Here is a 27,412-nt window from a genome sequence, read left to right on the forward strand (position 1 = left end):
TATAATTATTCGCCGTGAAACTTTGGGAGAGATCGACCGATTAAGCGTGGATAACGCGATAATTTCAAGAGAAGATGTCTCCTTCGTAGCCGAGGCAGAAACGAAGGTACACGAGACAGAGGGAAAAAGATTCCGGATTCTCTACGTCGCGGGAGTCAGATATATTCCAAGATTTATAGTTTCGTTATTTTAATTCCACGATTTCAAGATTCCAGAATTCAGGGCATAAATATCAGACAATTTACATAATACGCGAACGCGAGGGCCTGATTTTAATTAATGATCTATTTATCAAAAATAATTAAAGTGGACAAAAGTGAATATAAAAATAAATAAAAGATTCTATAAAGCCTTTTTAATTCATTTTCAGTGACCTCTTCATTTTTAACGAACCATAATGAAGAAATTAAAAAATTTAATCGGAAATCGATGAATATAAATGCCTCGATTAATTTCTTAAAATCCGCGAGAGGAGGAACGTGGAAGACGCAGAACTCGAAAACTCGATTTCCAGTGGTAGGATCTGATCTTAGAATGTGCGTATGTATGTACATGTGTGTGTGTATGTGTGTATGATGTGCGTATGTGTGTGTGTGCGTGTTCTAGCTAAACTGTTCTCGGGGGTAGGCCACGCAGGGGAATACGGTTAATTGTAAATGTCCTGTTGGCAGGATACGTCTATGCGCTTCGTCAAGGTTCGGCCAGCAGAATAGGATCTGAGTGTGTCCTTAACTTTATTATGCGCGTACAGGCTCTTTAATAAAGTTGTACCACGGGACACACGTTGGCATGTCCTCACGCAACTACTAATATCGGTAATAGCGATAATATCGGATAGCGGCTTTCCCTGGTGGTGAAAAAAAGAGAAAGACAGAGAGAGAAAGAGAGTGAGAGCGAGTGAAAGAGTGCACGCTTTAATTAACTACTTATGCCGACAAGCTAATCGGGAATAAACAGACTATCGATTTTCGAAACTCCCGACTTTTTGCCAATGAACTTGCATTAAAGGCCGATATTACGTGATAATTCGCGTAATTAATTACATGTAATACCTGTAATAAACGTAATGACACGTATTATCGATCATACGTAATTAATTGAGAGCTGCCCTATTGAAGCTATATCTGTTTTCTTCTTCGCGAAATATCGATATATGTGATTTTAATGTTATATAATAGAAATAAATAGCGAGGTATAATTATGACGTGATTACTGCATTTCCGCTCCTATCAATTCTCATTTATCGCCCTAATTTATTATAACGTTATAACAATTTACGCTATTTGCTGAATATGTATATCATTGAACAGCGTTCATTTTTGCAATATTCTTTCTTCGAAAACAGATTACATCTAAGTAACAAAAGCTATTTATTATATTACTATTAGGGTACGGTATATACACACATATATTATTAATATTAACAGCGTTATGAGTTCTAATCGTGCGATCACATTATTCACATTAATCCATAGACTCTATTATGGTTCTTTACTACTTTAAATGTGGACTGGGAGTGCGTCAGGTCTTTACTACTCGGCTGTTTAATCAATGTCCGACTATAGCAGGCCTTGACTACTCCGTGGATGATGTCTGAGCACAGTGGCTATTCTCTGACATTCGAATATTTAAATAAATCGGCCTCAATGTTGATACGCTACCGCGATATACAGCGTGTCTGATTCGTGTGAATGGACGGTTTTCGCGAAAGTTAATCAACGCATCGACGAGATATCGTTATAGCTGGTTCACGTCGATAATGGGCAGTTTAATTAGGGAGCGGTTCTTGTGGACGGCCTATACCAGCAATCCTGCATTCCATCGTGTCGGATATACGTGTACGCGGCTGTCATGCGGCAATCGTCTACCGAGTGTACCGTGAACGGTGAATTGTGGCCGATTGTCATTAGTAAATCGTTACGCGTTCTCGCTTTTAACATTTACGCTCAGAATCAACAAGTACACGCGAGGGCAATTGTGGATACGTCAATCGAAAAACTCTCGTGGAACAAAACTTGAAACAGAAATATGGAGATATATTCGATAATTAAAAAATACAATAGTTTTCTATTTTTCTTTTTTATCTCCAAAGCAATCTTTACCTGTATTATGTTCATAAGGAACAAGAGAGAGAGAAAGAGAGGATATTTATTGAGAATATATAAATAAAATCTCTGTCAAATGTTGAAAGGAAATAGCCCGCCGAGGAATAAAGCTCCATTACGGAAAATTCCAAGCTTCACAAATATGTCAAAGCCAATCGGGTCACACATAAAAAAAATGTTTTCGCAATAACAGGCAAATTGGTTTTTTAATAAACCACGTGAAGGATATCACGTCGAAAAATCATTCTGCCAAAATTCCAATGCATAAAAAAATCTCATCGCACTGAAAATCATGATTCCGAATATGTTGCGAATCAAACACGTAGACACGAGACAATAGAATGTTTAAAACTCGCGTTATATCTGAATGTGTTTTACAAACTAACAGTTTAAAATAGTTTAGTTCCAGAACTAAAACATTGGGATTTTGACACAGATTAAAATGTTCGTCATTAAAAAGCTTAAATTAATAATCTGATACAGTTTTTCGAAATTTAAGCATGTCTTTTCAATCTTAATAATTCCCCTGCCTCGTATACTTCGCTTGATCTATATATCCTTATTCTTAAATTTTGTAGGTATCTAATTTCAGAAGCTTCCCGGGGGGGGGGGGGGAAGATCGAGCAATTTTGTTATCTCCAGCAAGTCCCCGGACGCCTTAAAAATTCAAAAGGAGACAAATAATGAGAGACGCTGTTCCCGCGTCGGCAACATGATTTCTCGAGATCTCGCACTTTCCCTGGATCGCGCGGTTGCATTGAAAACGGAACAATGAGGTGATCGATCCCTCGGATGAATGCGAGGCGAAATGTTTGCCCTCTTGAGAAGAGATCGCTGTTAAAGAGAGGGCGCAAACGAGGGAGACCGAGAGAGAGAGAGAGAGAGGGTGGGTGGGAGAATTCGAGAGAGAAAGAGAGTTTGAAACGCATGACCTATTGACTCGCGTTTTGTCGCGACAGCTTTTGTCGGCGCGAGGCGTGAACGTGATAGGTCGCATCATTGCGAATCACCCGGTGTGTATGTATGTACATACAGGCTGCCACTCGAGATATCTTGGGGCTTATCCACTTGTACTTCGCGCTCGCTATGCCAGATCGATAGCGCCAATTTACTCTCCCCCGAGCATCCCCGTCCGCAGCCCCTCGCAGCCCCCTGTTTTGCATACCCCGGGCGAAAATTCACACGGATTTAACTCTTTGAGGCAGGACGGCGCACTAGATAAACTAGAGCAGTTTCGATTTTTAATCGGGACGCTCTCGAGCGATTCGGATAGGATTCGATCGGGCAGTCCCTTTGCGGTTATCGCGGATATTCATCCACCGTTCACACGAAGGACCTTGCGGTCTTGCATCAACAGTTTTCCGAGAAAACACAGCACGCGTGCACCGGAAAGAATTAATCGATCAAAACTGGAGAACAAAAAATGTATCCGTTCTCCTTTTCCCTCTTCTTGCAGAAGATATCACGTGTGATCTCGCGCGATTAATTATCATTCATCTTTTGTCAATAAAAGACTCATGCTTAGGAAATTGGCCTCCGCGATAACAAGCGAGAAGTTCGAGTAAAATAATAAAGGAAAAGTTTCAGCGAAGTGAGCGGGCAAGTAGTCTGCTACCGCGACTTTCACCGTGGAAGTACTTTCGCGAAATAAAAACAGAGGAGCACGGCGATCGCGATTGCGAAAAGGGGCGCAAAGTAAACGAACGTTTGCGCGATTACCGATAATGATTTGTATTATAATGACTTAACTGGCGCCCGTGCACGCGAGCGAACTCTGCGCCGAGCGCGCGTAAGCGCCTGGATTTAATTAACTGTTTCGGATCCTCGCGCTTCGACAAACTTCAACTTCCGACATTCCGGCAAACAAAAAAGCTCGAGGATGCTCCTGCCGCTGCTGCAACGCATAGTTCCTGGGGAAGCTTATCGCCTCGGATACCCGAACGCCTACAATCTCCTTCTCGAGTCCCGGATTCCGCAGCCGATAACGGAAACTTGCTCTTCTCTATGAGTCCTTGATAACGTACCGAAAGCTCATTATCTCGGCTACTAAATGTCTTCGCGCGACTCTCTGCTGCTCGCGTTCCGATTCGCGTGAACGATCGATTTATAATCGAGGCAATGTGAGCCGCGAAGGGTTCCAGGGAACCGCGTCACGTGGATTGAGCCGATTAATCCGACGAAATTCATTCAGAAGTGAAACCGCTGCAATTTACATTGCGATTATATTTTTAAAACGAAACGCAAACGTATGTCGAGAGTAGTCTCATCGGATTTTTTGGCACAGTTGCTCTCTTCTCGGTTTTGGATACTTGAAGTTTTCCAAAGCCGAAAAGCTGAAATTTATATTTTTATCAAAACTACACGTACGGTGATTTGCAATGACACAATCTCGAGAAAAATTCTTCTTTTGGTCCCTTCCGCTCACGAATGCCTCTTGGAATTTGTTCAGCCACGGCACTCACTAAGTATCGGGATGGAATCGCTATCGGTTTCTGTGGAAAAATACACTGAAATCACCTGTTCTCGCGAGGAAGAAGGGCGGACGAGGGAAATGGGCGAAATGGGCGAAAATCGGGGGGTGCAAACGGCACTCTCGCGCGGAACCGCATTTACGAGACGCCGCGAGAGTCTCGACGGTGTATTTATCGAAGAGAGGGACTCGCGTGAATAATGCCGCGGTGGGACGGCAGCACCCACCCCCGACAAGTGACATGCAACCCCCATTTACTCTCCGCTACTTCTGGCCGACTTACAGCTCGCCGCCGGTGCGAGCCATACGTCATCCCGACTCGGTACAAGTGCAACCGATCGTTAATCCCTGCCCGCTCGTTTTCTGTCGTTACTGTCGCAATAACGCTCCCGACGCTCGCTTGTAGGAGGTTGCGAGCGAGCGCGCACGCGGAATTACGTCGCATTACGGCCGCGCGTCGCATTCGGGGCTGGGAAAACCACCGCCGAGGGGGATGAAGTCGCGCGTTCGCGATAAACGCGACGGGTTTGTCGCCGACGATTGCCGCCGGTTTTACATTCGTGTTTCCTGCCCCCCTCGCCTGCGCTCCAGCCTGTGTTACAGGCCATCCGTCGAGCACAAAACGCCACATGTTGGAAGTTTCAACTTTATGGTGCGTTCGCGCAAAGCAGATACGCTCTAATAATCACGTATCAACGCGCATCACGCGTCAAAGCGACTCTTTTGGCGGGGTTGTGTCTGTCGGTTTATTTCTTTTTTCTTCTTTTTTTCTCTTTTTTGCGAAACGTTCGCGATTTTTTCAAATTCCAGTGAACTCACAGGGAAAATTGGGAAATTTGCGCGCGCGGGTCCACCGTTGCATTTGGAGAGTTTCATCGTAGATGAAATTATGAGAAAGGGTAAACTGCTTCGCGTCGTGACGGTCGCAAATCCGACGTTTTAATTGCATGTAAGCGCGCGTGTGCGCGCGTAATTAGATCATTTGTTTGCCATTGACTTTTTATTTCTCCGCGGATCCGTGCTTGCGCCGCGGATTACGCGTGCGTACGTCGTAATCAAATAATTATGACGCGTCACGGACAAAAATTACTTAATTCTTGGATTACGTCAGCGAGCGAGCGCATTATCCGTCCTGCGGATCGAGAGATTTCGTTACCGCGAGCTACACACACGGTACGTACGTACGTGATTAAAGTCCCGCGACGTGCATTACAGTTATTAAATCCGTCGGTTTGCGATGCGAAAGTGACGTGTAAACTCCGGTATTAACGGGGACGCGGGTTAGAGAAGACGATAAATCGAGATCACATTAATAATCACTCGGCTCGCGGAGGCGTAAACGAATATCCTGGAGATCCGCGCTGAGATAAATAAAGAATCGAAAGCTCAGAACTCCGTCAGAGAGATCGTGAGAACGGCAACCTATAAATTATGCCGTGCGCTGTGAAAAAGTTCATTATTGCTCGCTCCTTTGTGCGAGCGGGATTGCCGAAGGACGCCATTAAAGGAAAGGGATTATTAATGACTCGATATCGGCACGCTGTCATGTCACTGACCGTCGCTTTCCCTCACGTCAGCGATTAATAAATCTGGCCGCGTGACTCCAAGTCGCCCCAACGCTGTGGAGGATAATAGTTCGCCTCGAAACACCTCGTTCACCTCCTAACGATAATTTCACGCCGTTTTTCTTTTTAGCAAAACACGGAAATGAGATATCTGTTGCTGAGACAAAGTTTACACAGGGAATATTTTTTACTGAAATATATTTTCAATAGTTTCGAAGGGTTCTTGAAATAGCTCCTTGAATGCTAACAGCGCGTTACTTTGACCCTTCACATTTCTGGGGATCCATTGTGTTTCATTGCTAAATTTACAAGTCAGAAATTTGGACATTTTTCATTCTGTCATATAGACGTTATAAAAGTCTTGAAGCTGTGATCTTCGAATAAATTTTAGCTAGTGTCGAAGATGGGGAAGAATCATCGGTGCTAAAAATCGAGGGAGTCCTCCGCAAGACGAATTCCCCTCTGATAAATTAATTATGGCGGACATGAATCCCCGTCGATGTTGGCAAGCTACTACGCGTGAATAGCGAGTCGTTTGTTATTATGCATCGCATCGGCGAAGCCATCGGTTAATCGAAATTTGCAGCGGCGCAAAGGCCGCATCGATATGCTTAATGGCGCGATGGCGGCCATATTAAGCACTCAAAAGTGATGGAACGTGATGCAAAAGCAACGCGATACGGCTCTAATAACGCTCGCGCTACGAGCCTGCAAAATCGAATTCGCGCGTTATTCTTGTATTTGTGTCTCGGCAGACACGTTCTTTTAATACTCGGCATTCTTTATTCCCGTTCGCGCGACTCCTTTCCCATCCATAAATTTAAATTCTTCAATCTATCTCGAGGATCTCGCGCTTATACATATATTAAAATTGTTGAAACCTTTGATCTTGCTCAGATGAAAACGGAAACTTCCGACGTTCTCGTAACTGTAGCTCGATTTGAAGACTTTTCAAATTTACGATGCTATAAAACGCTTCTACCCTTCGAACGAATTTTCGACGTTCTCTCTATCTCTCGTCCGCCCGAATATAATATTTAGCCCGTGGAATCTCCGATCGTGCGAATTTCGTGGGACGCCGTGAACGAATGTGACTTTCCGAATCGCGAATTCTCAGTTTGCTGAATTTTTTATCCCGCCGCGGCTTTTGATTCAACCGCAGAAGTTTATCGCACTTCGTGTTCTCAAGTTATCCGCGCTCCCGCGGGCAAGAAACTTGCGAAACAAATGGCGAGGAGAAATGGGAAATAAAGGGAACACTGAATAGAAATTTCCGTACTTCGCGACGAGCTATTTCCATCGCGCGATCTCCCGAATCTATCAGAAAAACGGGAAAAGAAAAAGGAAGAGCACGGTCCAGGACGTGTCAATACATCGCCCGAGCGTTGCACAATCATCGACACAATTCCGCGAGATTCCAAGTCGCTGACGGAATTTCTGTCTGCAAATATCCACCTCTTCTTGCATCTCGACGAGCTTCAAGGACCAACCGTCCCTTCGGAAAGCTGAAATCTCTCACAGAGTATTATCTGATGAATCCAGCATCGGTTTTTCCATCCGCGGCAAACGGAACTTTGTGTTTCGGCTGATGAAAATAGAAACAAACGAAAGTGCAACGGAGCTCTTTACTCCGCGAGCTAACTTTGATCTCGAAAATTTAAATTCGTTGCTTTAATTACGAGTATTTCCAGTATGAAACAGGAGTAGAATTGCGTTTATGCGATCGGCGAGGAGAAATTTATCCAGAATCAATAAATAAGATACATCTAACATAAGCTTGACGACTTCCTCGAAAATCGCCATGTATACACGTGCCTCATATTTCACGAGATTTACGTACGAAAAGCCAGGTTCTCTCGACGGTAAAATTTATTTGCTTATTCTAGTATTGATCTTTACCTTTACGCGCATACAAAGGCTCAGAATGCGTGGACGGTCGGAAAGGAAGCCCGTCTTTTCTCGACGGGTTTTCGAAGTGAGGAGACTGCTAATATCGGAGCGGAATTGTAATTTCGTTGCGGCGCGCCGTACTCGAAAAGTCAATATCAAGTCCCACAACGAAAGTTTAACTAATATTATATATCCCGTTATCAGCTGGGAGCAGCGAAACTATCACGTCGTTGCATACGAATCGTCTCGTATCACGAAAGTTTCCTGATACTCTTTCGAGATGGACGTCCGCGTAGAACATTACCTGCCTGTCGTGTCAGAGTGACGTGACTGTCTTGCAAAAGTGCACTTCAATTTTCACGGAATGTTTGCAATTTTTCAGAGCAATATTTCGAAAGATACTGCGAGAGGTAGAAACTCGATCGTTACTGCGTTTCACTCAGCATAAAAGGGCTCTTTTATTCCCTATATGGTAATCGGTCGAGACTTGAGCGGTGGGTTGAAGGTCACCTTCAAAAATTTAAATGGAAACAGGTGGCATGTGGAATGCATAATCGTATATTTCATATCAAACTGAGCAACTTTTTGTTGAGTCGTTTTTCAAGATAATGTGCCCGTGGGAAGTTACGACTGTTTCAAGTGCCACGCATGAGTGACGGAGTTGTGGATGGAGTTTACATGTAATACAATAAATAAAATACGCGACGCTGCAGTACATCGAATACTTAATATGTTGAAATATATCGGATGACAAAACAAAAATCAAATCGAATCAGAATCAAGAGACAAAACAAAAAATTTAAAAAGCGTAACTGGAAATGCAATTAAGACTGAAAATAAAATTAACGTGGAAAATAAAGCAAGGAATATAATCAAACTTTTTAAAAAATGTTGTATTAAATAGATTATAGAAAAACACGAAAAGAAGAAACTTGTCTGTAAGTTATTTTTCAAAATATCAGAAATAACTCGGAAACTTTGATAGGAATAAAATACATAATAGACTATTCTTAATTAAACAGTGCAGTCCTGTCTGATTGAAATGTCTAAATATAGCATTATAAAATTATAGTCTATTTCTATACTATAAATTCATGTCAATATAATTATTTCAAACTCTTCGAAATCAAAAATTTCAAATTCCGGAATCCCGAACGTTCAGTCTGAGTAAAAACATCAACTCGATTGACCGGTTTGAGAATCCTATTCTCAGAAATCGAAATAGCAGAATTTTGAATCTTGAGACTATTGCAAACTAAACTCAAACTGCTGAATGCTAATACTGAAAGCTCAAATATCGCAGATTTCCAAGAATTCTAAAAGATCTCAAAAGTTTCGAGGGAAAAAGTCTCTTCTCGAGAATCCTGAAAAGAGTCGGCAGGAGTTTTTTCCCTGAATCCTTCTTCACTCCCACGCGTTTCTGACTTATCCTTCCGTTTTCCTCTTTTTCGACCCGAGGGGTCATTCCAAAACGTTTCGTGAAAGCGGTGATTGATTTGAGGGTTGCTAGTTTCGACCGTCCTCTGCGGGGGTGGGGAATTTTGCCGCGCGATTATCCCGTAAAAGGGTGCGATCGTAACGTTTATTCTGAGGGACAAGACGCGTTTCGGGCTCTGCTCGTCATCCGGAAGTTTGATCGCTTCGGACATCCGTATCCTCGCTCGTGAGCGCCGAACGCCTCGCGGATCAATGCGTGCGCGTGCCATTTTATAAAGGCGCACCGTTTATCCCCGCGTTTACCCCGTCCGTATATTCATTCAGTTACAATATCCAACCCTTTTCGCCATCCTCCCGCTTCCGCCTGAGCGATAGAAGTTTGTCGGAAGCAATAAAGGATTGCTCGCGTTACGCTTCTCGCGCGCGCGATTCCCGACGAAAACCATTCCGAGATCTTCCCGCATGACTTCCGGTTATTACTTTTCCCGACGTCGCGGGGACAGTCTTTCGATCTTGATTTCGCCGCTCGCGTTTATCACTCGACGTGTGCGACGACCCGAATATGACTAATATTCGAGTTTCGTCTCGTCCCTCCATCGTTTCCCTCTCGCGCCTTCCACCCGGTCGTCAGATTCGCGACGCGACACGCGACGTTTGTCGCGAGAGTCGCTATTTCGCTGAATAATAAACTCTCCAGAAGAGGGTTAATTGCGAGTGGCGGGCGGTGGCGCACAAAAAAGAGGAAATGTAGAGAAAAGAAAGAGAGAAAAAGAGAGAGAGAAGGAGACGAAAAAAGGGTTAAACGGGAGAAAAAAAAAGAGAAAAGGAGTATCTTCCACGTGGCCGTGCCACCTGGCACGATATTCTCGCGCTCGACGGAACAAAGTGGTCGGTGATTTATGACGCCGGCAGCTCGGTCGGCTGGCCGGCCGGACCCACGGACTGGGGATAACGTGTCCCGGACCGGTCCGGACAAATATCCCGCGGGTCAGCAGCCGCGTGGCGAGCGTGGCTGTCCGTAGATATTCAACAGAATGAACGCGGTACAAAATGCGCGTGCATACATGCAAATAAAGACGCATACACACATATGCACGTGGGGACGCGCACAGGCATGGAAACCCATAAAAGTGCGCCAGGTAGAGAGACGGCAATCGATAGAGGAGCGAGCGTGTTTTTCCATCTACGTCGAGTGTTACGATTCAGCACCCCCGAATCATCCCCCGCGCTGTCGTTACACCGATACCGACGGGTCGCGACGCTCGCGCGACCTCCTAGGGGCGCGTGCCCACGGGGTAGTAGTATCTCGTGCCCCCGCGATCCTTCAAATTAAACTCTCGTTTCACCCGTTCCACTTTGAGCACGCGAATCGATTTCTATCTTCCATCATGCGGATTGAAACGCGGGCGCGGATGTACGGGGTGTCCCGAAATGTGCGGGCTACCACTCGCCGAGGATACATTCAAATTTCTGGGGCGCAACTCGAGAAACCACAGTCCGTTTCTCGCCTCTCGTCTTCGGGGCGGTTTCATTCGCGGATCAACTAAGAAATGTCCGGGAGATCGTAAAATCACCAAAGGGAAAGTTTCAAAGCTGAGGAGACGCACGTCGGCAGATTAGTAATCAGTGGCGGAGCTTTCAGGAAACGTATTTTAGCGATCTTAATAATTAATGCTTTGGTAATCACATTTTCGAGCAATAGTTCCGATCAATAATCAGCGAGCCAATAATTAATTAGACGTGTTAATTAATCGCGCGGTTCCTCGTGCAATTCTCATGAGCGGAAACTGGCCAGCGAGATTGAGACACCCTGTACACATTTACGGACGCATAGATTGGATTTTTCCTTTCAGTTCGAGATCCTATTACTCTTGGCTGTTCTCTTATCGTAATCCCCGCATTGTTAAATCCACGGATTCCTCCCGAAACTCCACGCTACGGGATACTGCCTCGCCGGGTCGGGAGAAATGATTGGAGCGTGCAATGGCGGCATGATCGACAATAGGAGTGGTGGAGTAAATTCGCAGCCCGAAGAGTGTCAAATTGACACGGCTGCCAAAGCGACATTAAAGGGAAATACAGACGGCGACAGAAAGGCGATATCGATTTTCGATCGCCGCCTGCGCAATTATCGGGTTTCGTCGAAATTTAATTCTCGAATTGGCCTTCTATTAGGAAAACGTCAATATTGCGATTGAGATTATCTCGGTGAAACAGTTCGCATCCGCGTCGAATCGAGCGAATAATTCGCGAATGAATTAACGTCCGAATGTTGCAAGAGAACACGGGGGTGCATTATTTCTCTTATTAGGGAATTCAAAGGATGTATCGATACTTGAAACACAGATTCCTTTCTCGGAATAGCTCTCGAATAACGAAACGGGCTTGATTAATTTCGAGCGTAGAAAATTAGATGAACTCATTCAATCTTGATTATTCTCAGTTAAATCATGAAATAATAATAGTCAAGAGGAAAAGAGTAATTAATATTAATCTCTATATAAATATTTATACTTACGCGGCTAATGTAAATACTTTTATACAATTCAGTTCAATTTCACAATTCATTTCAACAAAAGTCTGAGAGAACATTTATTATTAATATTACTATACCCAAATATCATCCTTTCAATAATTCTCAGAATTGACAAACAATTTTTTCCAATTAATCTACAAGCAAAATTAATATGGCGCGCAAAATAGTTTATTTTCATAGAGGCGCATCACGCAGAAAAATTCATCGGGCGAGGTGGAGCTGATTGGCAGTTAAAAGATTAAATTCCTGGAGCAGTGCGGGACAGACAACGGAAGACGAGTAAATTGGACGCGAAAAGCACGTCGGACCTGCCGTAATTAGCTTATCGCTGCTAACAGTGGAACTTTTCTCGGTCTCATCTTAATAATGCAGCGACGCGAGCAAGGACCAATGAGATTGCAAATGGGAGCTCAACATGCTGTGTCAAACGGTGAAACTCGGCCGGCGCGTTTCGCATAACTTTATGAAAGCTTGCTTTCGGAATATACGACAGTTCGATGCGCCGCGAGTTTTCGCGAAAAGTCCGCCGGCTTATGTTTGCGGCTTTCGCGAGATTGCTCCGAGCAATCTGCGAATCCTTCCAGTCGTATCTCCAGCGGGCAGAAGTCGATATACGACTGCGACCGTGCATACAAACGTTGCACCGTTGCGATTAACTTGACACGTTTGCCGTCAACCGTAATTCAGCTGACTTTCCGTTCACGGCAACCGGATTATTAAGCTTCGCCGTAATATGTCCACATAATCTCGTTTCCATAATTTTAATTTCAAAACTTTACGTTGTTTATACAAGAGCACTTTGCTTTTGTACGTGTTATTCTTTTCTAGTTTTGTAAAACGGTCATTATCTTGCAAGTATAAGTAATTGCAAGTTATTAAAGTGTTGTAATGTTTTTCACGTGTCTTGACACGCTTATTGCGTGTCGGTCAACAGTGACCGTCATGACGGTGAATGTATTTGATAAATGGATGAATGTATTTGATAAATGCAAAAAAATAGAAATATGGCGTAGCGATTTTAAAGTTGAAATAATTTTAGCGCGTACATCATCGCGCGAAATATTTCAGTGGGTGTTAGAAAAATGTAAAAATGCTTGTATTTAATTTACGTGACACAATAAAAGTAACGCGTTACATGGAATTACGCAAAAATAAATTTTAATTACTCAAAATTCGGTTCAATTAAGTACTAGAGAAAACAAAAGTTTTGATACGTCATTGTTATAAGTTAATTGATATAATTTTTTTGCACGATTTTTGTTTGTGTAATTTTAATTTTACATAACTGAGAGAGAGAGAGAGAGTGTAAAGAGCCTCTCTAGCAAATTAAACTTTGCAAGTGTAAAATTTGAGAACGTCTATCGCGCGACGTTAATGAAAGTAAAACGGCGGTTCGTTAGTTTTCGTTTTAAGCTTGCAGAAAAAAAGGAGAATCCTAATTGTAGATACATCTCTTCCAGTGACCCAGGCGGAAATAAACCGCTCGTTTGTTCTGCAATTTTATTCCGCGAAAGCAGCGCGCTGCTTATGCTGGAAACTTTGCGAAACCAGTTTCTCCCGTGTACCTATTCTGGATACTTAACTCTTTACAGCGCAATTTTTTGTGGCGACTCATTTTTTTCGTCGCTCCAAGCATTCAGCTACAAGATTCTAATACAAAGCGCACATAGTTCGGAGAACCGCAACTGGTACTCCGTTTTTTGACACAAAATTCTACAATATTATTTTACATGAATATAATTTCGTTTTATTTATATCCGCCCCCCACTAATATCACCACACCTACAACAAATAATGCATAACGTGTCACTTTCCATTTTTAGCGCATTGTACAAATATTGGCCACTAACATTCTCGTGCAATTCTTTTTCCCTTCGCGTTCCTCGAAATAAAAATAAAAATTGTCGCTTGCGTTGCGAGGTATGTATCGCGTATCGATAATCAAGTATTCGCACCCTCGCGCGCGCACACACGCAATGTTTACATTGGCGCACAATTTACAAGCGAATCTTTCCTTCTCTGGAATAAACGACGCGCCTACGTGCGCGAATCTCCGGGGACGAGTGACGGTTTTGCTGAGCGACGGCTAAAATCGGCGAGCGCACGGCGGCGGGTGCATTAATAACAACGAAATACTGGATCGTCGGAATACACGGGGGATAATCCGATGGCGGTACATGAATATGCAGCTTCGGCGGGTGGAGGGACGAGAAAGGAGAGGCGCAAGACGGTAACGTCGTTCGACACGCGGAGTTATGTTAATTCCTTGCTCCTTCGTGTATGCATTAACCGCCCGTCGTTCCCCGCGTTTCAGAAGCTGCGCTCTTGATGTTCCCGCGTCAACCCCCCTCGGGCTACTCTTTGCGAACGGGTGCACCGTCTCGCGTACACCCCGCGCGAGATTCCAAGCAATTTGGAGCGCCGCCATAAAGAGAGCAGCTCTCGATTAAACATTAACTGCTCGTACGGAGTTAATGGTGACTCTTGACCCTCCGGACAGTTTTCCTTCGACCTCCTTATTTAACTCGATCGACGTGTTCGAGGACCGTCGAGATGCTTCGGATACGAATCGGACGGTTTTCAAGTTCCACGAAGGCGTTTCGCGCGAAAAGAATGCGCACCGGAGAAAATTACAACGGGGAGAGAGGGAGAGGTACAGGGCACATTTATTGCTTATTAATTACGCGCGTACAGAACAATTAACGGATAACCTTTCGGTGCCGAGAAAGTTTCGCAGCCGGTAGTTGCTTGACGAATTAAAGTTTTTACACCCGATCCCGGTTCGTTATACGTAAAACATTTATTAATGAAGAGTGGGCGTATCAATTACGGCCTTTGGCAGCTTGCGAAAAATGAATAATTAAAAAAAGGACGCGAGAGAGCAGGCGAGACTCGAATAACAGCTACAGCAGATTAATTATTAAACAAAGTTTAAAGGTCGTAAAAAAATGAATGCAGGGAAGCCGGATAAAATCGCTGTAGCATCAATCTCGTATGGTAACAGTTTTCTATTTGCGTTAATATTACATCATTTCTGCGTATCATCATCGGTGAGACGATGAGAGAGAAAGGGGAAGAGAAAGAGAGAGAGAGACAAACTGAAAATTTAATATCGAATGGGCCCCGAATGCAATCTAGCGAAGATTAAAGGAAAATTGCCGCGTCCTTTATAAAGTTTACTTAACAAACTACGCATGCAAATTGCTTGTCTATCGTTATCGTACATGCTGGCAAACCGGCGTATCAATGTCACCTCGATATTACATCCTACTGAGAAGCCAGAGGTAGTGATGATGATTTCTCAACATTCCCCGTGATGAATAATAATAATAATTCCACTCCCATATGTCCAATATAATAATGTAAGGTATACAACAGAATATAATAATTAATGACAAAAAAGGAACAGGAGAAAGGAACGCCACGTGCATCTGCAAGCATTATAAAACTTTATTACTGAGAGATAACGCGGTGCGACGCGGCCGCGAGTCAGCAAAAATAAATTGCAATATTATAATTTTAATTATTATATCAATTACGTAATGATATCGCTCTCAATCGAAGCCCATTGAAATTCGTGCAACGTGGAAAGTATCTGTGCGCCATACGCAAATGAAACGCTGCACACGCGGAATGTTCGGGATAATTAAAATGTATCTGCCGGCGAGAACTGCCAAGACGTCGCTAATTGAGTTAGGATTTAATTAGCCACGTTACGGGGAGGAATACGGGCCAATGATTCATTCTCCGTTTCATTTTGCAGGATACTTCCCGCTGCCGCCAGTTTATTGCCTCGCCTGGATCTGCCTGGATGTGCTGTTCTGCACCGCGAGCATAATGCACCTGTGCACCATAAGCGTGGACCGTTACCTGAGTCTGCGGTACCCCATGAAGTTTGGTCGTAACAAGACTAAGAAGAGGGTCACGCTGAAGATCAGCTTCGTGTGGTTCCTCAGCATCACGATCAGCCTGCCCCTGAGCCTAATGTATTCGAAGGTGGGCACTTTCTCGATCGCGACTGTAGTTTCTTCAATGTTTTATCTTTTAATTAAATCGAATTCTGGAAAAATTTAATTAAATCAAATTCTCTCTCCTTCCGCTGTCTTTTCCTCATTTAATCACATTTCGATCTCTTCTGTTTAACTCTACGATTACATCTTTAGAAATGAATATCAACCAAGTAGATAAAGACAGTTATTAATCAGACAAGTTAACCACTCTTCCATTTTCTCTTTATTCACAACCAACATAAATCTCTCTTGCATATTTTCTCTTGTATATTTTCCTCTCTAGAGTACATGGATCTGATTTATATAATAATTGCGTGTCAGAATTCCGTAAAATATACATTTGTACATTACACAAATATATAATGAATTTTGCAGCAGCGCTGAATCGTAACTGCAATCATTTTCCTGTATTCTGAACGATTCTGCTGAACGGACATCTTTCTCGATTTCCCGTAATAATCAAAGGATTGCGTGGTTCCGTTCACGAGATTCCTTCTAAGGGAAAGTATATCGCCGCTCGCGGGAAGGGCCGCTCGTCGATCATTCGACGCGGGCAGACGGATTTATACGAGACTGCATCTCGCGGCAACGTACCGTTTTTCATCGGCGGCCTCGTGCGAAACGAAGAGCAATATTTTCTGCGTGCGCGTGAAATTAACGTGGGAAATGAAGCGACGCTATATTATAAAACGGTTGTTATAGCGTGCATCCGCTCGTAAATTCCCGACCGACCCTTCAACCGGCGCGATGCAGCGTTTACGCCACGATCGTCCCAAAAATCGCGTTAACTATTACCGTCCAAATTCCGAGGACGCACAATGGACAGCAGTTTATACATTTTAATGAAAGTAATTAAATACCGCGCAGTTTTTTTATCTTTTTTAATTCATTTTTGTTCCACGGGAATATGAAAATTTACAGCGCGCAGGACTTTTCCCATTTTCCTCTTTACTCCTCTTTGTTCCATTTCTTTTTTTCTTGCCGTGTGTTTCCTTTATTCTTGCTCTTCGCATAAGCGAGAGAACGTTGCAGCGTTTAAGTCGAGCGCAGGAGGAAGTAAAAACGGCGCGCCTTCCCGGCGCGACGCAACAGCGAAGTAATTACACGCGTCGACATCAAATTCGGTGGAAAATGTCGGCGCGGCGCACCGGCTTTTACCGGGAACGTGCCGTTTACACACGTCTAACAGGTTATTTTCTTACTCCGGAAGTGTGCATCATCGTAAAAGCCCGGCCTGGCCGGGCCCGCCTCGCAAGTCACCGCTCGCGCAAATGCGCAAACTACTTTCGCTTCTTGGCGCGCGCGGAAGACGAGCCGAGAAGCAGCGCATCGACGAGTTTCTCGGACGAGTTTCAGCAACTTTATGGCACCACTTACCAGCGCGTTACCTTACTTGGGTATTGATCCGAATTTCTCGCGACCGTCGGCTCGTGCGCTCATTCAAAATTCCATCCAACGAGGCGTGAAGCGTGATTTGCCCGCAACGTGTCAGGACAACAGACACATTTTATCCTGCTGGCTCTGCACCTTCTCTTCTCTCTTCGTGTTCTCCTAAGATCAGTTGCTTCCACCACGTTAGTGACGCAAAGCTGTCGATGGAGAAACTGAAGAACGTAGAACTTCATTACCATGTTCCAAGATAAAGAACGAAAAGGTTGATTATAACATCTTGCAATTGTTAATCTTTGACAACTTTGTCATTTCTGTCATCTTCCTGGCGCCGTAGGTTTTTGAATCCTCTGGCCTTTGGGGTCTGAAACTTTTCCGCAATTCAGGAACACTTTGATTTTATTCTTATAATCTGAACGTAAATTATATTCCTTAAATTACATCCCCGTAATCTGAATCATTTCAGCCAAATGTGGGAAGTCCTTGAATCCTGCGGTAAATAAGGATTTCTCATTCCTCGAAGTTTCCCTCGAACACGTCGCGGGGATTTCACGTGTCGCAGGGTAAGAAATACCTCCGATCGTTTTCCACTCCGAAGGTATTTTTATCCGCGATCTCTCGACAGGGGATCCACGAGATCCTCGATTTCCTTCAGTGCCTTAAGTCCCAAGGTGGAAAATTAAACAGCACGGTGACATCTCCGGCGGGCTTCCCTCGGTTCCCACGACGCCGTCACGTCGATGGTGTTATCGACTGACGTCGAATGGAATTCGCACGTCCCGGGAACACGTGCAGAGGATGTACACGCGCGTGGGCGCAATCTTGCAATGACGGGACGTGGTGTTCATCCTCATCCCTGCAGTCAACAGGCGAGAGGAGCTCCATGACCCACGCTCGATCATTTCGAGACCGCCACGGAAGCGGAATACGAGCTGACCGTCACGGACGACGAAGACCGAAGGCGGAAACGTATTTCGAGGAAGATTCATGGCTCGGCAGAGCGACCCGCGTCAAAGTTTAACGACAAACACGATGAATTATGGAACGCGTAGTCTCGCGCGGGAGGGAGGCCTCCCTGCTGGCACACGCGGAATAAAGCGCTCAAATAGACGCGTAAGAATGATTACGACCGTCTCCGCGAGTTTAATTTACTGTTGAGTGATTTACAGGAAATTACAAGTCGCGAGAGTGCCGACGAGCAATCCATTTACAAGTTTCGGGCACCATAAGAATCATTTCGGCGACATTCTGAAGTCGCGTTGCGGATCGTTCCTGACAAAAAGGCAATTATTCTTAATGAGAACTCATTCGGATGTGTTCTCTCATAAATATAAAGTCCACATAAATATCGTCATGCACAACTTCGTAAATAATTAAATTCGCAAACTCTATTTATTTAATCTTCTTCCAAGGGATTATAGGATAAATGATTAAAATACGTTTGCAATACATTTCTTGTCATTTTCGACGTTTTGTTATTAAATGTAATTTTCAAATAGTTTTATTACGATTTGCAGTACTCACTGGATTGAAAAAGAAATAAGCAAACATTAAAGAAACATGTCTGAAAAAAGACAAGAATTCTTATTAATAATTTAAATAGAAGTATAGAAATAATTACGGGGCTAGTTTTATGAAAATGCAATTTATTATCACATAAGTTATACGAAATAACAAAACACACGAAAGGAAGCTGTGTAATCGATTTATTTACAATCATCGTGCGTGCAATTAACGTACTCTTCCGGGAACATGATATTCCAATATCTTTCTTTTTTATTGGATATTTGCTAACAGAAACATGATGCAAGGATATTCTCGTGGAACCGAAAGAAATAAAACGTTACGTCATATACGCATAGGTTACGCCGTAAATACTTCCGCTTCATGGTTCCGTAAATAATTAATAATTAAATAGCAAGCAATCTTGCCTTCGCGATTTCTCGTTTGATCAAAGTAAAGGATAGCAGGGTAAGCGACTGACAACACGAGTAACTCTGACGTAATAGCTTTATTCGCAGCTCGCAAAGTATTACGATGATTAGACACGCATGGAGTGACGCGACCATGACGAATAAAAAAGAAGAAACAGGCGTGTGATATTAACGGAAAGTGACGACGAGGGTATCGCAACTCCATCGCGATGACGGATGACGTACGTGGGGATGACGGAGGAGAACGGCGCGAGTTTCCGGCCCTTAATCCTCGGTATACTCGAAGGGCTCGGGTGGCTCAGCTTCCTTCTCTTCCTCTGGTTTCGGCCCGAAAGCTGAAACAAACCGGAAGTGCTCAGGCACACACCCTTCACGCAAGCACTTGGCGCTCCAGTAGAAACGGATCAAGCTGCTCCGCCCGGTGGGATATATAACGCAACTTTATACGTATAATAATACAATATAAAATTGTGAAATAAGTGAAACCTATAATATCTTCTTTTCTCTTATTAGAATAAGAGAACAAGATTAACGATATTAAATATATATATAACACTGACAATTTTCTATTTGAAAAGTCTTTGTAAATCTGGAAGCTAATAAATGCGCGAGTAAGGTAGTTAATAACTGAGTTTTCTTGATTTACAACTAATTTTTCTCTAACTTTATTAATAAAATATCGTGAAAATAACATATAACAAATGTTGGAAAATTAACGTTTCCTCTTCATGGTGCAATTTCCGCGACTAAATTCTCCAAATGCTGATTAACATTTCATCTATATGTAATTTTAATTAAATAATACTGAGAAAGCTTTGAGCTTTGATCAGAAAATTCAGGATCGATTACTCACCTGCGACTGGCTCGACGAGTTCTTCTTCAGCATCGGTTTGCATGTGCTTGACCATGACGATGCCACCAATCTGAATGTCCTTGACGGGAACGTAATTACTGCCCTCCACCAGTTGGATGACCTTTAATTGTTGGCGCAGGACTCGCGCGGGATTCTGGAGGACTTCAAAGCCCGGTTCGGGCTCTTTCTTTTCCTTCTCGTCATCCTTACCGCTCTTCTTTTCAACTTTCTCCTTCGCTGGTTCCTTCGTCTCCTTCTCATCCTTCTTCTTGTCGTTCACGTCCTTTTCCTTCGAGGACGATGCGGCCTCCTTCACTTCGTGCAGCTCCTTCGTCTCCGCGGGCGGATCCTGTAATAGGCGGATCCTTTGTTTTCTCCTCTTTGCACAACTGGCAGATCCCGGTATTTGTGATACTGGCGTGCATAATACCGCATACGTGCGACGTAATTGCAAGCTACCGCCCATATCCTTTTCGTGCATTCGTCGTGTATTCATCGTGAAATCCCGCGGTAGCACAGAAGCCCCGGTGATTATTGACGTTTGGGGAAGGAATTCGGTTCTTTGATGAGGGAGAGAGAAGGCTGAAGGATTCCATTCTTGTTCGCCGGAATTGGATCTTGTTCGACTTGAGGTCTAATGCACTCAAGAGAGATGGGAACCCGCTACCGCAACGCATACCACGCGACGCGAACAGATGTAAGACGAAATGTGTGCACAGCGACAAAGGTATACATGGGGATTCAAGCACGTAACATTCTCAAACAACCATGTAGCAAATAAGAGGCAGTATAAGGTACTGAGAATTTACGGACTTGCACGGTCAACAACTCAAAAATTCAAAGCATCAAAAATATGAGGCGTCGAAAAGTATAAAATCTCAAAAATTTTTGCTGAAACTTCAATGATCTTAAAACTCCCACGGGCGTGGAACTTTTCGCGCACCGCAAGATACAACCCCCAGCCGAGGAATTTGACCGAGTCGCTCTACTACTTTAACGTCATTCCTTAATATCAAAATTAAATTCTCAAGACATCCGTACCGAAACTCGCTGCTGACAAGCACGTACATAAAAAAAAAGAACAGCCACAACAATTCAGCCAATAAAGAAAGAGCGGGAATAATTCCTTTCTCGCGGGGAATCTAATAAAAATGTATTTTTGCCCAACGACTATATAAAAATATCGAACAATGCAGCAATTGCTAAGCTACGACGTAAACTTGTTCTAAAGCATTTTCGCAAAATAAAAGCAGATAAATTTCAACAATTATACCAGCTATATATATTATATATCATACCGGCTATTCGCCGATGTGAAACTTAATCGATATTTCGTGGTACGCGAGTTCCATTCACGGGCATTTAACATTCCACAAGATTGAAAAATTACAGGATATAAAAAATCCTTTGATTACCTCATTATAAGCGGAATTTTAATTCACGGACTCTAATATCTGAATAATATCAGAAAAAAAAGAATTTCAGTTAAAAAGAAACTTGAAAGAAAAAGCAAACATATTAATGCAATTAAATTAAACAGAAATTACGTCAATATTTAGATTTGACATCAAATAATGAAATAATGAGAAGCCTTGTGTATCATAAATGAAGCAAAAGCCATTTTCACAAGAAAAACAATTTCTTGCAAAATTTCTTAAAGACAATCTTCAGCTTATTTTATATCGAGAAGATTGTTCATATCGAATATTTTCGAAATCCCCCAATTATTCCCGCTATTATGTCATTTAATTTGCTTGCACTTGGATTTTCTTGCGATTTCTTCTACTTACCACCTCCATCTTCTCATGCGAATCCCTGGCCTTCCTTTCGGACTCGCGTCTTCTGGCGCGAGCCGCGATGCTGAGGACCGCCGTTGTGACCTTTTCCCGCTCCTCCCGTTTCTTCTCCTCGAGGGGTGCGGGGTATGCGTACACGCTCGGTCTAGCGTTCGACCTGATTTCCAGCTTGGGCATCTTCAGCTGGGCGTTCAGGGCAATCAGGCAGGTGGGCGTGAAGGCCAGAGCCAGACAATGCGCCAGAGGGAACCAGTACCAGTATTGGGTGAACACCAGAGCACCAACCACAGCCAACATGTTCGTGTGCCCCGTTCGTGATTGCAGGGACACGGTCACATTGCGACCACCTAAGGAAACGCGAGAGACCGCTTGTGTCATTCTAACGCTAGTCTCGTAGTCTTGTTTCTCTTTTGTGGTCGAGCAAATGCAGTAAATCTTCAGGAAAATTTCAGGAAAAAACGACAGTTTTTATTTCTAAAAGCATGCACGATTCAGAACTTCGAGAAATATCTAGGATGTTAAAAAGCTCGAAAATTGTTAGGTTTTAAATTGTTAGGTTCTAAATATCTGTGCATCTTAAATACTAATTATAGTAATTTCAAACAGTTCAGTCACATATTCAAAACATCCGTAAAATTATAAGCGAAGAAATTTATAATATATTAAAAAGTTAAGCTTTTTATACATCGAAAATTCCGTTTAAAAAGTGAATACACACATACAATTCTGGAAATGCAGCTTTAAATATCCAAGAAACAAAAGAGAAGTTTTAAGAGAAGAAAATGATATTCCAAAGATTTGAAAAGCTAAGAACGTAGCTAAATCTCTATGGAGATTTCAATTCTAAAGATATTACATTCCAAAATCTCAAAATGCGGAAATGCAAAATCCGGAAAAAGCAAGCATTTGAGTATCCGCAAATGTAAGATCTAAAGATTTCAGATCCTATGCATGTAAAATGAAGTAAGATAAAATCCTATGCATGCACAATAAAGTAAGATAAAATGTCAAAGAATCAAAAATACCATGGAGACAGAATTTCATCTTCCATGGGCTAAAAATGTATTTGATTATTTACTACAAAACCATATAAAAAAAAGCATTAAATTATGGATTTCCACCAACAAAATAAAGATATAACAATATATATAATATAAAAGATCTTACGCGCTTTTCTCCCACATTTTCTTTTTCTCCATTTTACAACGACCATTTTAAATCACGAAATTTAAATCACGAAAAATGTAGAACAAATGAATAAAATATAGAATGTCTAGCAATCTACGAACGATTGTTTCGCACGTACATAAACGCAAGGAAGGACTTACCTGCGTCGATGATCCCTTGCGCAAGGATCGCTCCGAATTTGGCCATCACGTCCTCGTGTTTGTCCACAACAACCTTAGCGTATAATGCTCTGAAGTCTTTGACACGGGCACACGTGGACTCTGTCTGCTGGATCAAGATCATCGCCGAAGCGATCAATGCACCCTGCCGGACAAAGTTCACTGGATCGTTTGTCATCGGGTCCAGTAGCGCGATTGCTTCCTTCAGGCCGGTACCGGCGCAGGCGATGCCCAAAGCCATCGCTGCGCCGTACCTGACATGAGGATTGTAGCTTTCAGCTAAGAGAGATACCACGCTAGGACACTGCTCCGGAGTCCTGGAACATACGAGAAAATCGTCGTCTTGATTCTTGAGCTCTCTCTTACATGACTCTTACATGACTAGCACATTACACTTAATTTTAATTATAAATATCATTTACAGAATATACTTTTAAGTAACAATTATAATTGAAGTATTATAATTGGAATAAATAATTAATATTATTATTGAGTAGTCAATGTATCATCAAAGAATATTATTTTTACAAATATTTACAAATATGTTTGATGTTAATACTTTGTCATTTAATTTACGGATTAGTTGCATAATCGAGTTATTAATTAAAAGATTTCGCTGTCCGTCTTGTTTCAGGAGGACGATTCTGTACTGGTAGATGGGGCCTGCCAGATCCCCGATCCCCTCTACAAATTAATCGGCAGCATAATCTGCTTCTACATTCCGCTGGGGGTCATGTTGCTGACGTATGCGTTAACGGTGAGGCTGCTAGCGGAGCAGCAGCAGAACATCGGCGGGACAAGAGCAGGTTGGTCATCAGGATGGTTGGGTGCACCTCAGGGTGCAGCCACCGCAGCAGGTCAGTGTATTGTCACGTACACTAACCTGTGCTCACCCCCATTGGAACCACGATCCCAAAATTGATCGATCCTCTCCGTAATCTAAACACTCGGAATGCCTCATCCCTTAATCCTACGTTACTATCCACGGCTCGTTTGAATCGATCCATCTTTATTTTAAAGATATCAGTAGGAAATGCCAGATATACGCGTATATTTAAAATCTGCTATTTTTCTTTTCAATATATGTATATATATGTTTATAAAATGCGATGCGTGTGTGTGTATGTGGATTAAAAAATACGATAATGAGTTTCTCGATGAAATATTTCGAAAATTTTAACTCTTCGAATTGTTCGTTCTCCAAGTTTTGCAATTAGAATCTTTCAGAATTTTATTTAAGCAATACACAAATGCAGAGATGATTAAAAAATATTTTTCTTCCATCTATGCTCCAATTATTTTATAAACTACCTTTACCAATTTCCTGCTTTTTTTATTCGATAACAATAATAAACAATAATAAAAAGGCTAATATTGCATTCTAAATTGTTTATTAATTTTCCATGTTTATAGCAAGTTTTTCTTTAATTATTTTAACAATAATATATTATAGATTTGAATAAGATTAGAGAAAATAAATGAAATCTCAATAAAAAGGTCATCGTTATATTCTTGTCGAGAGTTTCCTATTTCTTTTCCTTGCTTGCGAGTGAGCAATTTTCCTATACTCGGCAATATTTTCCGAGCAATGTTTTCCCCGAGGACATTGTTATTCGAAAATGAGCGATGCAGTGCAAAGACAGCTCTGTGATTTAGCTCCCTCGTTCGATAAAAATTATTTATTCCGATTTATCGGCCAATTTCTGGAACTTCAAAGGGAAGTTGTAGGCGTCTCATAAACGTTCCCTGAGAGCGACGGTGCAAATCCATCCTCCTGGAACAGAGAGTTCTCGAGGGAAAGCTCCGCTCTCTCTCGTTCTCTTCCGGGTCGGAAAGTTTCGCCGGAAGCCACCGCCTATTGTCCCTTTGATTTTACCCCGGCATCCTCCGATTACCACGCCAAACGGCATTTCCATACCAACTTCACGCCGGAATGCATCGCGCCATTTTATGCGCCGCTTTGCACAATTATTGTATTTTACAACACGTTTTGATGGGGTTCTTTGACGAATTTGGAAACAGATTGTAGTTGTCAGATGCTTTGTACAATACAATAAAATTCCAAAGATGTTAACAACAAATATCTATCGGTCAAAATATTTCTCGGAAATCTTTCTACAAATTTGCAGAACAATACCTGCCTTTCTCAAAGTAAAACGTAATTTTTGCGACTTGCTTTGCGCAGCTAATCGTTTCTGTTATTTATTATCCATTTGTGAATCTCCATAATACAATACCCGTAGCATTGTCTGAACAATTCGGCATGTAACAACGACGGTGCAATGTTGGTGACAGTCGCGTGATTAATGATGTCGGCGCAGTTAGGTTTTTGCGAAAAATCGATTTCTAGATCAATAAAATGGAGAACGGGTTTCTGTCTGGAAGCACTTGCGACAAGAAATTTCGTCGGCACGTCAGCGGAAGCATGCCGACGTCCACGACGGAGATATGCAAATGCCAACCATTATGCAAAAATCTCGGATGCGACACAATATGCTAAGAAGGCCGCGTCCGGTTATTTGCCGATATGAAAATTAATCGATACCTCGTAGTGCGCGAGTTTCATTCACGGGCAATTAACATTTCACAAGATTAAACAAATTACAGAACGTCAAAATCTTTTGATTACCTCATTATAAGCGGAACTTCAATTAATGGACACTAATATTTGAACAATAAGAAAAAAAATAATTTCAGTTAAAAAGAACTTGAAAGAAAAAGCGAACATTTTAATAAAACTAAATTAAACAAAAATTACATTAATATTTAGATTTGACATCAAATAATGAAGAGGCTTGCGTATCACAAAGTAATAAAGTAAAAGCTGTTTGAAAAGTAACTTCTTTTTAATCACGACCTTTATCATGCTCCAATGCATGTCCTCCAATCGCTTAAATCATTAAAGTTTCGCAAGCATAAAGAAATTCTCCGTTCTCCAAAAATTTAAAATCGCTAAAATGTAATCTTTACCGCAAAGGTCTTTTCTTCTTTTCTTAATCGGGAAGAAGAAATTCCAGCTAGAAAAATTCGTTAAAAATTTGTTAAAGCAACTAATAATTGATTTCAATAATTCATGCAGGACTCGAGAGGCGAGGCACCTGGAGGAGGTTCCTCCTGAACAAGAGTTCCGGCGGCAGCGGTGGCACGCCGCAACACACTTCCGGCACGTCGACCGACACCGAGCTAACCACCCTTGACACCCACGAACTCTGGCTACCAGAAAGCGAGCCACCACCATCGGCAATGTCCGCCCTTCACGCCTTCGGCGCGGAAATGCTGAAATTGTCGAGGGGCCTCGAGGGGATCGCAGGTAGCCCCGGAAATCAGACTCTGTCGCGATCGACACCTCAGCATCATCAACAGCAGCAGCAGCAGCAACAGTTGCTGCTGCAACATGGTCCGACGCCCCGCCGCTGCAGCTTCCGCAACGGGTATGCCGAGTTATTACAAATCATCACGATTGCGAGTCGCGCTAATCGCTTTTTCTACAAATCTACGATATTTTAATTTATTGCACACAAGTTTTCCTGCGTCGAATATTTCGTTCATTCGCATCGTCCATTCATATCGCGTAATTTATGCCGTTGGATTTATAATACAGCCGGGCCAGCGCACGCGATTCGAGCAAACAATATAAGCAAGACGCAATGGGGATTGGAAGCTACGTAAATTAAACATGTAAACTATGAAACTATGAAACGACCTGAAGGAGCTGAATAAATTACATGCAATACGGAGATTATGATAAACAACCATGCACTCTCAAGCACATCATTTCAGTTCGGTTTCGCCCGCAAAGAGGATCCTCGTTCTACCTTTGAAGACATTTTCAGATTTTGCAGAAGATTACTTTTCATGTTTTTCCGTTTTGTTTCCATTATCTTTAAGAAATCCTCCCTCTTTCTTCGTGCTATTACTGGATATCGTAATGGAACGCTAAATATGAATGATATGCCTTGTGCAGCACGTTCTACAGACACGACTTCGCGAAGAGAGCACCTCTGAGCTCGTCCGGATTTTCGCGAAGGCTCTCGCAATTATTAACGGCATATCCATCGCGTCGTGACCCGCGGCCTCTCAA

At 42.7% G+C, this 27,412-nt stretch overlaps 2 protein-coding genes across 6 annotated transcripts in view; one reads left to right on the forward strand and one right to left on the reverse strand.

Moving 5' to 3' along the window:
• Positions 1–27,412, forward strand: part of LOC105279876 (alpha-2A adrenergic receptor) — a 41,008-nt gene that overhangs the window by 4,982 nt on the left and 8,614 nt on the right. For 4 of the 5 annotated variants that reach the window (XM_026970907.1, XM_026970906.1, XM_026970905.1 and 1 more), the window contains 3 exons: positions 15,767–15,999; positions 23,966–24,188; positions 26,411–26,762. In XM_026970907.1, coding sequence (XP_026826708.1) covers positions 15,767–15,999; positions 23,966–24,188; positions 26,411–26,762 — 808 coding nt within the window. The remainder of the gene's footprint in view (positions 1–15,766; positions 16,000–23,965; positions 24,189–26,410; positions 26,763–27,412) is intronic. The other variant, XM_026970909.1, reaches the window with a different exon arrangement.
• LOC105279879 (26S proteasome non-ATPase regulatory subunit 1) overlaps positions 19,032–27,412 on the reverse strand; it is a 39,218-nt gene continuing 30,837 nt past the window's right edge. The window contains exons 11-14 of the mRNA XM_026970904.1: positions 23,314–23,648; positions 21,980–22,332; positions 20,190–20,538; positions 19,032–19,671 (exon numbers count right to left, since the gene is read on the reverse strand). Coding sequence (XP_026826705.1) covers positions 19,601–19,671; positions 20,190–20,538; positions 21,980–22,332; positions 23,314–23,648 — 1,108 coding nt within the window. The 3' untranslated portion in view covers positions 19,032–19,600. The remainder of the gene's footprint in view (positions 19,672–20,189; positions 20,539–21,979; positions 22,333–23,313; positions 23,649–27,412) is intronic.

The sequence above is a fragment of the Ooceraea biroi genome, chromosome 7, assembly GCF_003672135.1.
Source record: "Ooceraea biroi isolate clonal line C1 chromosome 7, Obir_v5.4, whole genome shotgun sequence".
Classification (NCBI taxonomy): Eukaryota; Metazoa; Arthropoda; class Insecta; order Hymenoptera; family Formicidae; genus Ooceraea; species Ooceraea biroi.